This window comes from Carassius carassius, chromosome 25, assembly GCF_963082965.1.
Source record: "Carassius carassius chromosome 25, fCarCar2.1, whole genome shotgun sequence".
Taxonomy (NCBI): domain Eukaryota; kingdom Metazoa; phylum Chordata; class Actinopteri; order Cypriniformes; family Cyprinidae; genus Carassius; species Carassius carassius.
This window is the reverse complement of record NC_081779.1, coordinates 13,646,473-13,661,585: the sequence shown is the minus strand read 5'-3', so window position 1 is coordinate 13,661,585 and position 15,113 is coordinate 13,646,473. Positions and strand designations below refer to the sequence as shown.

The 15,113-nt window shown below is 35.4% G+C and overlaps 2 protein-coding genes across 2 annotated transcripts; both read right to left on the bottom strand.

Moving 5' to 3' along the window:
- Positions 1-1,430: 1,430 nt before the first annotated feature.
- On the bottom strand, positions 1,431-8,389 carry LOC132104254 (vacuolar protein sorting-associated protein 45-like). Its single transcript, XM_059509575.1, has 15 exons — positions 8,125-8,389; positions 7,700-7,834; positions 7,563-7,623; positions 7,349-7,428; positions 7,073-7,141; positions 6,578-6,715; positions 6,323-6,433; positions 5,833-5,967; positions 5,538-5,651; positions 5,237-5,404; positions 4,652-4,810; positions 4,424-4,531; positions 4,233-4,354; positions 3,833-3,964; positions 1,431-2,594 (listed from the first exon to the last, which is right to left on the bottom strand). Exons 1-15 carry the CDS (start codon positions 8,215-8,217, stop codon positions 2,513-2,515), a joined length of 1,707 nt encoding a protein of 568 aa, XP_059365558.1. The 5' UTR covers positions 8,218-8,389; the 3' UTR covers positions 1,431-2,512.
- Positions 8,390-10,296: 1,907 nt separating this feature from the next.
- Positions 10,297-13,865, bottom strand: LOC132104700 (proteasome subunit beta type-4-like). The gene is made up of 7 exons (XM_059510261.1): positions 13,715-13,865; positions 12,647-12,853; positions 12,029-12,175; positions 11,117-11,198; positions 10,912-11,028; positions 10,702-10,790; positions 10,297-10,450 (listed from the first exon to the last, which is right to left on the bottom strand). The coding sequence occupies exons 1-7, from the start codon at positions 13,831-13,833 to the stop codon at positions 10,438-10,440; spliced, it is 774 nt and encodes a 257-aa protein (XP_059366244.1). The 5' UTR covers positions 13,834-13,865; the 3' UTR covers positions 10,297-10,437.
- Positions 13,866-15,113: the final 1,248 nt, after the last annotated feature.

The window sequence follows — 15,113 nt, the reverse complement described above, 5'->3', positions numbered from 1 at the left end:
TTTCTTCAGTAAATAATCTCTGAGGGATTACATGACTGTGAACGAAGGCTTTGGTGATAACAAAAAAACTTGAAAATGTGTTGGTCTGAGGTTATTGGATAAACAACTCCAACAATCTGTTGATACCAATTTTTCTGTTCATTTATTGAAGAGCACTGTAAAATATTGTCATGTATGTTGTCCATTTCTTTAAGGGCAAAGAAATTAGTAGGACATATGAAAACAGACACCAAGATATAAAAAATAAAGCGGTTTTATACAAAGCTAAAATGTTAGCCAATTTAGACTATACAGGTGCATCTCAATAAATTAGAATGTCGTGGAAAAGTTCGTTTATTTCAGTAATTCATCTCAAATTGTGAAATTTGTGTATTAAATAAATTCAATGCACACAGACTGAAGTAGTTTAAGTCTTTGGTTCTTTTAATTGTGATGATTTTGGCTCACATTTAACAAAAACCCACCAATTCACTCAACAAATTAGAATATGGTGACATGCCAATCAGCTAATCAACTCAAAACACATGCAACGGTTTCCTGAGCCTACAAAATGGTCTCTCAGTTTGGTTCACTAGGTTACCACCATCGGGAAGACTGCTGATCTGACAGTTGTCCCGAAGACAATCATTGACACCCTTCACAAGGAGGATAAGCCACAAACATTCATTGCCAAAGAAGCTGGCTGTTCACAGAGTGCTGTATCCAAGCATGTTAACAGAAAGTTGAGTGGATGGAAAAAGTGTGGAAGAAAAAGATGCACAACCAACTGAGAGAACCACAGCCTTATGAGGATTGTCAAGCGAAATCGATTCTAGAATTTGAGTGAACTTCACAAGGAATGGACTGAGGCTGGGGTCAAGGCATCAAGAGCCACCACACACAGACGTGTCAAGGAATTTGCTGAATCACAGACAAACTTAGGAGGCGATGATTTGGGGTGCAATGTCATCTGCTGGTGTCGGTCCATTGTTTTTTTTTAAATGCTGATTTCATTTTCCAGCAGGATTTGGCACCTGCCCAAACTGCCAAAAGCACCAAACTCACCAGACCTGAACCCCATAAAGAATCTATGGGCTATTGTCAAGAGAAAAATGAGAAACAAGTGACCAAAAAATGTAGATGAGCTGAAGGCCACTGTCAAAGAAACCTGGGCTTCCACACCACCTCAGCAGTGCCACAAACTGATCACCTCCATGCCACGCTGAATTGAGGCAGTAATTAAAGCAAAAAGAGCCTCTACCAAGTATTGAGTACATGTACAGTAAATGAACATACTTTCCTGATGGCCAACAATTCACTAATTTTTTTTTTTATTATTGGTCTTATGAAGTATTCTAATTTGCTGAGATAGTGAATTTGGTGGGCTTTTGTTAGAATGTGAGCCAAAATCATCACAATTAAAAGAACCTAAGACTTTAACTACTTCAGTCTGTGTGCACTGAATTAATTTAATACACGAGTTTCACAATTTGAGTTAAATTACTGAAATAAATGAACTTTTCCACAACATTAAAATTTATTGAGATGCACCTGTACAAAGATGGTGTGTTGCAATTTATCTACCAAGAACTGCCATAAAACATTTTATAAATGAAAGGCCATATAAGTTGTTAAAAGACTTTGATATTAGATATTAATATTATTGTGCAATGATTGAATTAATAAGCTCTTGCTAATTACGAGAAGACAAGTTTATACATGTCTGGATATCTGCAGCATGTCTTTTAATTTAGCTGGATAGGGATGTTAGTAATAATAACAAAGAATACGGTGCACCAATTTTTTTTCTAAAATCCAAATGTTTTAGAATTTTGCTTAGTTTTGAAACAAACGGATTTTGTTAGATTTTTCTAGCCTTGTTGGAATCATTTGATTCAACAATTTTGACATTATTGTAATTCAAGTTAGATATATACACAAAACAGCCGGTTACATTTTTGTTCATAAGATATGTATATATACATTTTTTAGTGAAACATACAGTAGTCATCTGTCCAGAAACAATCAAACGCTGCAACACCAAGCAAATAAATACAAAATGCTGACACTGTGAACATTTTTGGGTCATCTAAAACATTATTTACATATGATCACAAAAGTTATGCACATTTACAGTGTTTCACACATCATCAACACTTCGGCTTCTATATTTTTTTAATAACACTTTACGATACGTTTCAAATCATTTACATTAGTTAACAAGTTGAACTAAAAAAGATGAATGATATTACAATATTTATTAATCTAGGTTAATGTTGATACATTTTTAACAATTCATTATTACAATTAACATGAACTTAGATGAATAAATGCTGTTCAAATTGTTATTAATTGTTCAATAATGTTAATGAATTAAACCTTATCGTGCAATGCTACAATTTCCTTAACTTAAATATCCAAAACATTTTCAAGGAATATCAGGTAAGAAACAGAAGAAAAACATGCTCAGCTCAGGGTTCAGAGGACAGACAGCGCTGCGAGTGTAAGCACACATTAATATGCTGATAACAGCTCAACGTCGGCTCAGCTGACGGCCTCCGCCTCGTGTTCTGTCACCACCTGAACCTACTGAAAGCATCACTTCCTCCAGAAAGCTGTATCAGGGGAACATATGTGGCTTATAATACAGGAGTACAGTCAGCACTGTATTTGACATTGTCAGGTTTACACAACCCACTTGTGGGTAACAATAACAATAAAGAATATGCTGTATCCCTTTTTTTCTAAAACCTGAATGTTTTAGAATTTTGAAACAAACTGATTTTATTGATTTTTCTAGTCTTGTTTGGAACGTTTGATTGAACAATTTGACAATCCAAATACTGATACATTACCTGGTACAGAAAGCAACATGCTCACCCTCACAGACTGAAAATAAATATTTTGCTTTAGGAAGTTTATAAAGTTTCAAGTGAGTTAAGCAGTATCTAATGGCTATAGCATATAATAGACACAGCTGTAGTTAAATTAGATGTAAAAAAGCTAAAGCTTTATTCATACATTTAGCTTAAACTAAATGTTTTTGGTTGAAAATATTAAGATTCATACAGTGTTTATTTCACACATCATCATATGTGACTATAAAATGATGGATCAAAGGTTTGGCATGATAACATTTTTATGTTTTTGAAAGTCATCAGCTCACCAAGGCTGCATTTATTTAAAAAGAATCAGAGTAAAAACAGTAATATTGTGAAATATTATTACAATTTAAAATATCTGCTTTCTATTTGAAAATATTTTAAAATGAAGACAAAGCTGAATTTTCAGCAGCCATTACTCCAGTGTTCAGTGTCACATGAAATCATTCTAATATGCTGATTTGGTGTTCAGGAAACATTTCTTATTATTAGAAATCTTGAAAACAGCTGTGCTGCTCAATATATTTTGTAGATTTGGTTTTTTCAGGATTTTTCGATGAATGGAAAATTTCAAAAGAACAGCATTTACTTGTCCTCTGTAACATTATCAAAATCTTTACTGTCACTTTTGATTAGTTTAACACATCCTTGCTAAACAAAAGTATTCATTTCTTTCAACATAAATCTTGCTGACCCAAAACTTTTCAGTAGTAGTGTATATATAAAATATTTAATTAATATATTAAATAAGTAATCTAATGTATATATTCTAGATCATCAGTGAATGATTCAGTTAAGTCATACGAGCAGCACAATTGTATGTTCTTTACATAATGCCATTCTAGGGCTGATGTCACTCTGTAACTGGAATCCTTTTTGAATAAGGCATAAAGGCTTGTGTGCCAGAGGGCAAATGGATAGTGAGATGGTGAAAAGAGACGACTACATTGAGAGCATTTAAAGACACTGACCTCTTAGTGTTGTGAATGGTTGTGCCCCCGAGTACGATGCGGACCCCCGGCATTGTGCGGTTCAGGTTATAAACAGTCAATGCCTCCTCGTAAGTGGCCCCACCAATAATAAAGACAATAATGTCTTGAGGTCTGAAGGGTCGAGACAGTGTGAAGTGAGTACATTTATATAACTGCAGTCCATGTTTTTCAATCCAAGCTAAAAGTTTCTGTATTGCACATTAAACAGACTATTTAAAACTAATTTAGGATGTTTGAAACCAGTCATTCCGTTATTATAGAAATCATACACTTCACCTTTAAAGCAACATCAAAACGCTCACATTAAACGTCTGTAAGTGTGGCCATGTATCATTAATGCATGATTGTCCATGCCAGACTATTAATGTCTCCATGTCACCTGTCTCTAAGAGAACTTGGCCCGAGGTAGGGGAACTGGCTGTCCTTCAAACGACCCTTGATCAGCTGATCCAGCGTGTCATGTAGTAGCGGCTGATGCTGCGCGTACACATTCTCAACTCCCTATTCAAATACATAAACAAGTTCTGAGTATGTGCCTACAGCAATACGACATGTTAACAGATGATCTACCTTAAGTCCTTTGAAAAACTGTTTGGTTATGGCCACAGCATCTGTAGGAGCCATGAGGTCACTTCCTCTGACTCGTTTGCCACCATATTCCACCACGGCTTGTATCATCTGCAGCACAGATGGAGGCCAAGTTGAGCTCACTTTCCTTTTTAGTAATAAAACGACTAGATTTGATCAGATTCATCTGGATCTGTCATTGTGCTACAGGACAGATCCGATGGCTCTCACCTTGCGGTGTCTCTCTAACGCCCCTTTGCGGTTGAGCTCCTCCATAAGGCTGGGGAGAATACTGCTGTTGTGTTTCTCATAGCGAAGCGCGTACAGCATCACCAGCCGCACAGCATCAATTTCAGAAAGCCGAGGATTCTGCAATAATCGCCTCACGTTCTGCAGAAAGACGAATGAGTAATCTTTTGCAATAGTGCAAGATCTCATCTTAAAATATTTTAAACAATCGCAAGGGACTTTGTGGATTGACATTCACTACCTTTCAAAACCTTGGTAAGATTTTAGATATATATTTTCAAAAAGACTTACTTATACTAACCAATTCTGCAATTATTAGATGAACAATACAATACAAAACAGTAATATTAAGAAATATTATAACAATTAAAATATTTTTTTTTTTCCAAATGTAATTTACATGATAAATTCATTTAAGCAATACAATTTCATTTAAAATGCAAATCTGAATTTTTAGCAGTCATTACTCCAGTCTTCAGTATCCCATGATCTTTCAGAAATCATTCTAATATGCTGATCTGGTGCTCAAGAAAGATTTCATATTATCATCAATGTCTGCACTCTGACCTGTTGTGCACTGGAGTGGTCATTCTGGCAGGCCAGCTCCTGCTCCACCTCTGACACCTCCATCAGCTGTCTTTCACTGACCAGGCGAGACAGCTCCCCAACCACAGTTACGTGTTTTGAGACTGTGCCTGACATTTTCTTAAACTGTGGGTAATTATCCACGAAAGCCTACAAAAGGGACAGAAAATGGTGATTAAAAACTGACCTGTGTAATATAATAATAAAAGTTCTGGATCAGGGGTCTTCATGGTTCACTCCTACAAAGAACAATATTAACTGGCTTCAGCAGTGGTCCACTTACCTTCATGTCAGATATGGACTCTAATTTTTGTTTGTCCTTGGGCTTTTTCTTCTGGAAATCCTCCATCAGGTTCTTGATGTTTGTTCCAATCTCACCAAAATTCAGGTATAAATTCTTATTAAGAGAAAGAAATAGAAAACAACATACAGTCTTTCTTCTTTTAAATCTTTTTTTTACATTATTAACTTATATTTATTTATTTGGAAATAAAATCTAATTAGCATGTAATTTCAGGATGTATTACTCTTTAATGTGATCTACCTAACAATAATATTTTAAACAATAGGCTACTCACATTTGCATAAAACTCATCATTTTCTGCAGACAAGACCACCTCCCGTAGTTCCTTACTGATTCCAGGAACTTTTGACAGGTCTATGCGGTTGTTATTGAGGCCCAGTAGCTCATGAACCATGGCCTGATATGTCCACTAGAAGAAGTAAACGCATGCATGTGTAGAATTTGCTGCGATATCAGCACACTAAATCATTATGTAACATATATTTTGCTGCAGTAATACTGTTTTCAGAAAAAGCAAGCAGGACATGCTGGCTGCTGTAAATCTCCCAGTAGAGAAAAATAATAAAAATAATAAAAAGCATGCTATTAATGTCTAACACTAAATGCAATGTTTACCACTAAAGCAAACTGTTTTAGCAGTTTTTAATATAATCCAGAATAAAACCAGGTCTCCCTCTGGTGGTCAGGACTGGGATTCAGCATGCTGAACTTGTTGTGTAATACCAAATTCAGATGTAACATTGCTAAAAGACAGTGTTTTCTACCTGATTGAGAAGGGGAGTAATGGCATCATCACTTCTGTCTAAAATTAGGAGAAGAGGAGGAACTTCTGTTTTTCTGAAGTCAAACAGTTCATACTCCTTAGTAATGATTTGCTGTGGAAAACACAACAGATCATATATTTATACATTTGTATCGGTGTTATCATATATATATATGATATAACATGCATAAATTAAATCAAATGACTAATAATGCACATTACAGATCTTTGATAGAATTTTTAAGTAAAGTCTTACTTTGATGCACTCTGCCAGCCTTTTGGACATGTCAGAAGAGAGCTGGTAGCGGATCATGGGGCATTTCTTCAGGGCCAGCAACACTGATGTCAGACCCTGAGTAACACGAGGCAATACACTGGGCTCCCAACTGCGACCCTATAAACATTCACAGAAACATTCACAGTGAGCCTAAAACAGAAAATTCTGTGTCAGATAGCCATAAAGTAAAGATATGAAGAAAAAATGATAGTTAGTTTTTAAGACCTTGTGATCACCAGTTTTCTGTTCAGTATCATACATACCTTGTCCTTTACCATTAATAAATAATGACAAAATACATTTTTAAGCAACTATGTAAAGTTTTGTGTGGTTTTGTGTATTTTTGCTACATACATACAGGAATAATTAAATGCAAGTCAATCCACTCAAAGCAACAAAATGCAAGCACTAAGTTCCCTAAAAAAAAAGTGTTAAGGCTGCTCAAATGTGGCAAAAGGCCACTTTCTCTCTTACCCTGGATACTCCTTGAAGGTTTAGGGAGAAGAGATGAGGGTTCACAGCAATGAAATCTCCATAGAACTCCTAGAATAACACAAAATCTAGTTGGTTGACGAGAAACAAGACTGATAAAGTTTGATAACATTATGTGAACACTGATTTAAATTTACTCATTTTTTTGGATTGGATGGATAGATAGAGAGACAGACCAGAGATGTAGTTAAAAAAGAATAATGAATTCTATTTGAACAAATATATTTATATATTAATTATGAAGAAGCCTTCACCCACCTGCACTTCTGCCACTACTTCCTGTTCATCTGCCTCAGCCAAAGCCTTTATTTCACTCTTACTGATCACGTTACTGAAATCTGCACAAAATAATTCATTAGTCCTAAAGTTGGTTAAATCTGCATCTTCTCACCACCCTTATAAATATGCAAACTCATATGAATGAGAGATAAAACTGATGCAGTGTGTCTTTTGATATATTACTGGCACTCACAGATGAAGTAAACACTATACTTGGGCCGACGAAGCTCTTGAATCAGGTGCCCTACATTCTCCTGAAATCAGAGACATTCAAGTATAAATAAATGATTTCGTAATTTGAATAATCAGTCTAAATCTATGCATATTTACCTTGGTTGGCCGAAGAAAGCAGATTGCCTTGAGGTGCTTCATATTGTCCCTGTTTTGTGAGTCGATGCGCTCAAAAAGGAAGACTTCTTTCTGAAGGATCTCAGACTGTGTGTACACTACACTCACGATACTGGTCTATTTATGAACAGAGGAAAAGAGAACAAAAAAGTAATGTTTTAAATCACTGTCTGAGCTGGTGGCAGATCAGTCTCAACACCTTTCTAGGTAGACTGATGATTATAAGTTCAGAAAGAGCCATACTTCAAAAACAAATGAACAGTTCAGTTGCATTTGGTTAAGATACGTGATATGTAACAGATCAACAAAATCCTGCACACGAAATTAGACTATATGTGGCTTAAAGAACATCTGCGTTGTCTTAACTTTCAAAGCATCTAACTGTCCTCTCATTTGAATTCGCTTACTGTTTCCTTGTCCATCAGCAGCACCTTCATCCCGGGTCCGCTGCTCTCTATCATTTTGGAAATGTACTGCTTGACAGCCAGAGTCACGTTCATTTTTGTCTTTAAATTTATGTTCCAAATGTCAGTGAGAATGAGTCAACTGATTAGATCGTTCTAAAGTTGTTTAACGAGCGATAAAGGGCTCTTTTAATCAATAAGCTCACGTATACACAATGGGAGACAACTCACTGCGCTTTCAACTATTTCCGGTGTAGTCGAACGTTCGGTCCGCGTCTGATTTGGGAACAGTTATAGTTCAATCGGTACGCCAGTCCTGCAGGTTTAATTAACGAGTTGAACCGATCTGCGAACAGGTCGTAGAACATAAATATATCCCATAATTCAAGGCTGCTACGTAAAGCGGAGTAAATAAAACGCCATATTGGTGAGGGCGAGGGAGGCGTCACCATGAACAATGAATACCCGTATTTTACTTGACGTTCAAATTTTATTAAACTTTTATTAATAACTCTTAATGTTGGTAATTTTTAATACATTTAATATTATAATATCATTAATATTACATTTAAATAACACTGGTTCAGTAAATTAATCAGTGCTCGGACCAATTCGTTCGGATTCATGAACGGATTCTTCTGAAATAACGTTACTCGACTCAGAAGAACTCGCTTACGGAGATCACTACCACATTCTCTCACTGTGTAGCAGCTACTTAAGTTTTTTTATTCATTCATTTGTTTGAATTTTATTTTGCAAAAATTAATTTTACAATAATATGATTTCATCAAACGTTTATTAGTCATCAAAAGAAATTACCAGTATTAAAATATTCATTCAGTAAGTCTGACGACCACCTCATTATTGCTCTTTTGCAGGTCGTAGATGTGATTTGCGGGACATTGCGGAGCACGTGTGTGAGAGATAAATTGACTAATTTAATATACTATTTAAATATTGATTTAGATTATTTGGAAAGCGGATGATGAACTAACTGCAGGGCAAAGCTAAAAGAAGCCTGTAATCTAGCACATTATAAACCCCGTCTTTTTAAGCAGGGTGCCTACCAGATATGGGTGTCATGTCATAAAATATTTTAATAGGACTGAATTTGTATGTACCGTGATCACAATTTAATAATAAAAAAGTAATATTTAAACAATTTAAATATTGATTTACAATTGATGTGGGACTCCTGCCATTCCCGGGACTGTCCCGTGGTCACCCTAATTCGGTCATGATGACTCAACGAATCAGACAAAATGTCAGATGAAACCAACTATCTTTCATATGGACAAAACAGGGATTACAGTACCGGTCCAGACAAAGACACCATCCAGATTTTGGTTTCTTCTTCTTATTAAACCACTAATCATCAATAATCATAAATTAAATAATTATTTACAATAGAAAAAATAAACAAAGATGGAAAAGATGATCTGAGCGTTGATAGCTGCATACAAATCATTCCTATATAGGCATGAGGTATTATGAATATAACTTGTTTGAGTGTTTTCATTTGTCTTCATGATAGCCCATAAGTTTTGCACTTTTTTCCCACAATTGCAGGGCAGCAAGATCATCTTTATTTTCAGGAGCTAGTTCCTTCCGCTTACAATCACTGTAAAAAGATATCATTTCATCTAGTGTCAAGTATAGACATATCAGGAAAGTTTAATTAGACAAATTAAAATACAAACCAATAACACTCATGGTGAAGGCTCAAACAGAATCCAGAAAAATTAAACAGAATTTGGAAATAAATAAAATGGAATTTAAGAACAAATTAAACAGATTTCATAGGTTTTCATAGTGGTAATTTCAACATTTATTATTATTATTACTACTACTACTTTTTTGTAAATAAAGCACTATTTTAGTTTTTTTTTCTTCAGTATCCATTTTAAAAACTATCGGTTAATTAATCGGTATCAGCCAGTGTGGTCCAACCTAGCTATCAGTATCGGCAAAATCCAATATCGGTCAACCTCTAGTATGTATGCATGTATGTATGTATGTACCAGGAGAACCTTACAAAAAAAAAAAAAAATTCCTTGTGTGTTTGCACACACCTGGTGGATAAAGCAAATTATGATTATGTGATACCCTATACCACAGAAGATTGTTATGCATTGGACTGACCAATTATAGAAGAACATTAATGAGCACGTGGCAAACAATTTGTTGAAGTTTATTTATGTACTAACAAAATAGCAAGAAACAATTCTAACTGTAGTCTTGACAATACAATAGTGATCTGGTGGTGCTAAGAGCATGTCCAAAGATGATGTGGCAAAACGGGCAGCAGAACAAGACTCATTCAAAACCACTGCAATAAAAACAAAGAGCATTTATTAGGTCAATACAATGAATCAGCAATCAGTTTTAACTGAATTGTGCACTGAGCACCAAATGTTTCTAGAGCACCAAATCAGAATATTAGAATGATTTCTTTAGGATCGTGTGAAACTGAAGACTGGAGTAATGATGCAGAAACCTATATTACACTAATCTCTGAAAATGTCTATTAAACCATAAATGGTGAGGAATTATTTAGATGAATCATGATTTTCAGCCTACCTGACCAGATGGGCAATGTCCCAGTTTGTTTCAGATGACAGTGGTCCTAAAATCTCAACGCCTTCAGCTGTTACAATAGCAATTTCATGCTACAGAAAGCCACAAGAAAATCTATTATTTTCTGTTTTTTTTTTTTTTACATATATATAATGAAATGTTGCACCTGAAATAAGGATCTGAAGGACATAGAGATGAAAGATCATGTCTCACCCTGTTGTAGGAGCGGGCATCACGGTAGTACAGAACTTTCAGACATCTCTCTATCAGAGCTCGTGCCTCATCCTTTGTGATTTCTACCTTGTTGTCCAGGACCTCCCTCATCAAAGGCTGCAAAAACACAAACATATATGATGATTTCATATGATAAGGTTCTTAAAAATTAAGATAATCTGATGAACTAAAAAGAAAACCTTACCTGAGCCAAATAAGCACCAAATCCTGTTGCTACTGTTGGGGCTTCATATGCAACTCCCAACTTGTCCACATATCCAAGAAAGCTTAAGAGAGCGAAAAAAAACAACCGTGTTCAATGAAAGTTAAATAACAGCAGAAAACTTAAAGTCCTCATTAGGTCACAAAATGGACCATATTTACTATACAACTGTGTCATTGAGACACATCACCGAATAATAATTGTTGTAAACTGAACAAAACAGGTTTTCGCAGGTTTTATAATTGTCATCTTAACCAAATTAATAACTCAAATGATTCAACAAATAAACAATTAGTAATGAATTATACATCCACTATAAATATGTATTACCTAGAAACATACATTGCACTTATAATAACTGCTATGTACAATATAGAAAATCTCAACTGCTTGATTGTTATATTTTTGAAAATATAACCTATATTATAGTCCAACAATACATTATAATTACATCCTACTTTACCTGCATACATATGTCACATTAATGTAGTATCACACTGCTCCCTCTCTCTATCTGCTCAGCTCTAATCTGCTAAATGTGACTATAAGGCATGACGATATTAGGATATTATTATGAACATTAACATCATAATATGCTATAAAGATGCATTGAAACTGAAATTGCAAAGAAAAATAATGCGCTTTATAATGTTTCACCAAAATGTAATAATTTGTGTATTGTAAATTGACCTCTTAACAAGCTTAGTCAACTTAGTCAGTTATTTGAGAGTGATACCCAAAAGATAAAACCAAGTCCCTCTCTCCCTATCTATGTTTCACTCCTAAATAAATCTGATTACAGAAAAAAAATGGAATGTGAATTTTGTTTAATGCTGACTTTCATTCTAACACAAATAAACTACTTTGTAGGATCAAAAGTACTTGTCTGGATACCTCTCTCCATTGTAAAATCCACCAATGACCACTGTGTTCCACAAGGGGTTCATCTTGCTGCGGCGGTTGTACATGACCCGCGTGAGCCAAGAGTGGATGGCTTTGGGGGTGTAGCTGTGTCCATCTCCAAGTAGCTCTTCATCAATCCTAAGCAAACATAGATCAAGTTCTACCTATTAGCATATACTGATTTGAGGCCTCAAAGCTGACTGTTGGCGCTTTTCCACTGCTTGGTACGACTCGGCTCAGAACGGCTCGGTTTGTGTTTCCACTGCGGTTCAGTATCGTTTAGAGTGGGGGGGATTATTCACATGTTGTTATTGTTGGGCCGCCTCTACTGCCACGACTCATAAAAAACTTTTTCATTCCGTGTCGCCTCATCAAGCTCTCGCAGGTAGTGACGATTCTCTCTGGCCAATCAGTGATCAGCAGAGTTTACCCATCACATTTTGGTAATGGTACGGTTTACTTGGAACCTCAACCGAGGTGGTACTAAAAAAAGTACTGTACCCAGTGGAAACCCCCCAAAAGTGAACCATCCCAAACTGTACAGTGCAGTGGAAAAGCACCAAAAGAGAGTCTTACAACCATATCATAAACAAATGTGTGTGTACTTACACCATCTGCTCAATGATCTGTTTAAGGTACTGGTAGTCAGCATAGTCTCCTGAGGCTCCCAGGATGGTGTTGTTGTTGACCTTCATGAGTCGGGAGATGTTGCGGAAGCGTGCCAGAGAGCCATAAGAGCCAAGCATGTCAGCAGCAATGATCACACCTCCAGTGAACTTCACACCCAGCACTGATGTGCCCGTTACCATGGGGTTGCTGAGAAACATTAAGCATTACACACACACAAAAAAAAAAGACTAATTTAAATGTAAATATGCATACACGACCATTCAAAAGTTTGGGGTCTGTATGTCTCTTATGCTCACCAAGGCAGCATTTATTTAATCAAAAATGCTGTAAAATTGCAATATTGTGAAATATTTAAGCAAACCATTTTTCCAGTGAATATATATATATATAAATAAATAATAATAATAATAATAATAATACAAAAATGTCTATGATCGACCCCAACGTTTTAAACGGCATAGTATATGCATGGACATCTCCATCAGTATTTTTTTTACAAAATGTACCTTCATATTAGTGCTTGAAACTGAAAGCAATACAAGTTCACATTTGAATATTGTAATATCTGATGTGTTCTTGCATTTCTATTTATTAATCCCACGTATGATTTTTAAATTAAATTTATGAATTTTAATTGTCTTTATTAGTCTCATTTATGTCCACAATTATGTCAAGACATATATATTGTACTTCATATAAACTTCCTCATATATATTGTACATAAGTCTTATTAAAACGCACTGGTTTTGATATTTGCCATATTTTGATATTTGCAATAATTAGCATTATTGCTATCAAGCTAACTTATCACCGGCCATTGAACGCTTTCTTTTTCATTACTCACAGAACGGGAAAAGAAAGAGATCAATTATATACAGAGTATATGAAAAGTAATCGAATATATTTTAATATGTATATCGGAGAAAATTTCCCGTGGGAATTTTAAACAGCAACTTTCCTCCATGATGATGCAGCAGAGAAAGGCAAATCGAAACTACAAACTTACTGACTGCTAATCACAAAACTCACAAGTCTTGATGAACTTACAGTGTGTGTTTGATGGGTCCACATCCTGGAGCCGCACTGCTGCTACCCGGGAATGAATAAAACTGACCGGGTTTCGGTCCGTTCTCCCAAAAATTCATCTTCAGTCCATTCACCTCCATTTTCAAAACTGACGGAAATGACGCTAACACTATGCGCTCCATGTAATAAGCGCTAGGCATTATGGGATATTGTGTTGTGTTTATTACTAGTAATTCATTAAGGTTTAGAATGTGTTGTGTTGAGAAATCAGATACCCCCCCCCCCCCCCCCAGATTTATTTATTTTTATCTATCTATCTATTATTTATTTATTTATCTTTGTTATTTATTTCATTTTTTACATATGCAAACCATGGTTTTGTATATAGTTAAGTTGTGTCTCACGTTTACCATGTTCTATTCTGCAATAAAAAAAAAGTAATCATAAAAAGTTAAAATCAAAAATATTAAATCAATAAATAAAAATATCAAATTAACATTTCACCTATTACTTATCTAAGCAAAAATAACTGTAAAAAATAATTAAAACAAATAATAATAAATAAATAATAAAAATAAGTATTTAAAATTAGTTCCAAATAGAAATATAACTATTTGATAAACTAAAACCGTGAAGAGCATTTTCAACTCTGGAACTGTGGAATTGAAAACTGACTATGTATGTATGTATGTATTTTTTTATTGAGTATAGTAAAGTCCTTGGTTAACATTATGGTATATTTTGACATTTAATTGTTTAACTTCTTGACAAATCAAACAACTGCTGTCCTTATGTAGCTAAAATGTTATTTTACTCTTTTGTCAATTAGACTTCTCTGTGTATTCGACTTCTCGATTGACCTACAACTTGTCATCAAGACTAAAGTCAAGTCAAGTCAAGTCTGCTTTATTGTCAAATCTTCCACATGTACAGTACACACATACAGAAAATCTAAATTGCCTTACTCTCAGACCCCCGGTGCACACAGATAACATTAACATTAAAGCCTAAAAATCTAGATCAAATTAAAAATAAAGTTAAATAAATGGTACCGAGAACCGTGGATTTTCACTGGTATCGGTACCGAATACTTAAATTTTGGTACCGTGACAACACTAGTCCTGTGTGATGTGCACACCCAGGAACTTGGTGCTGCTCACTCTCTCCACAGTCGCACCGTTGATGGTCAGAGGAACGTGCTGAGTGTGCGCTCTCCTGAAGTAAACAACAATCTCCTTCGTCTTCTCCACATTCAGAGAGAGATTGTTGTCACTGCACCACCCGGCCAGGCGGCTCACCTCGCTCCTGTAGTTTGTCTAATCTTTGTTGCTAATGAGACCCACCACATTCGTGTCATCTGCAAACTTAATAAAAGGTGAGAGTTGTGTGATGGTGTGCAGTCATGGGTCAGCAGAGTGAA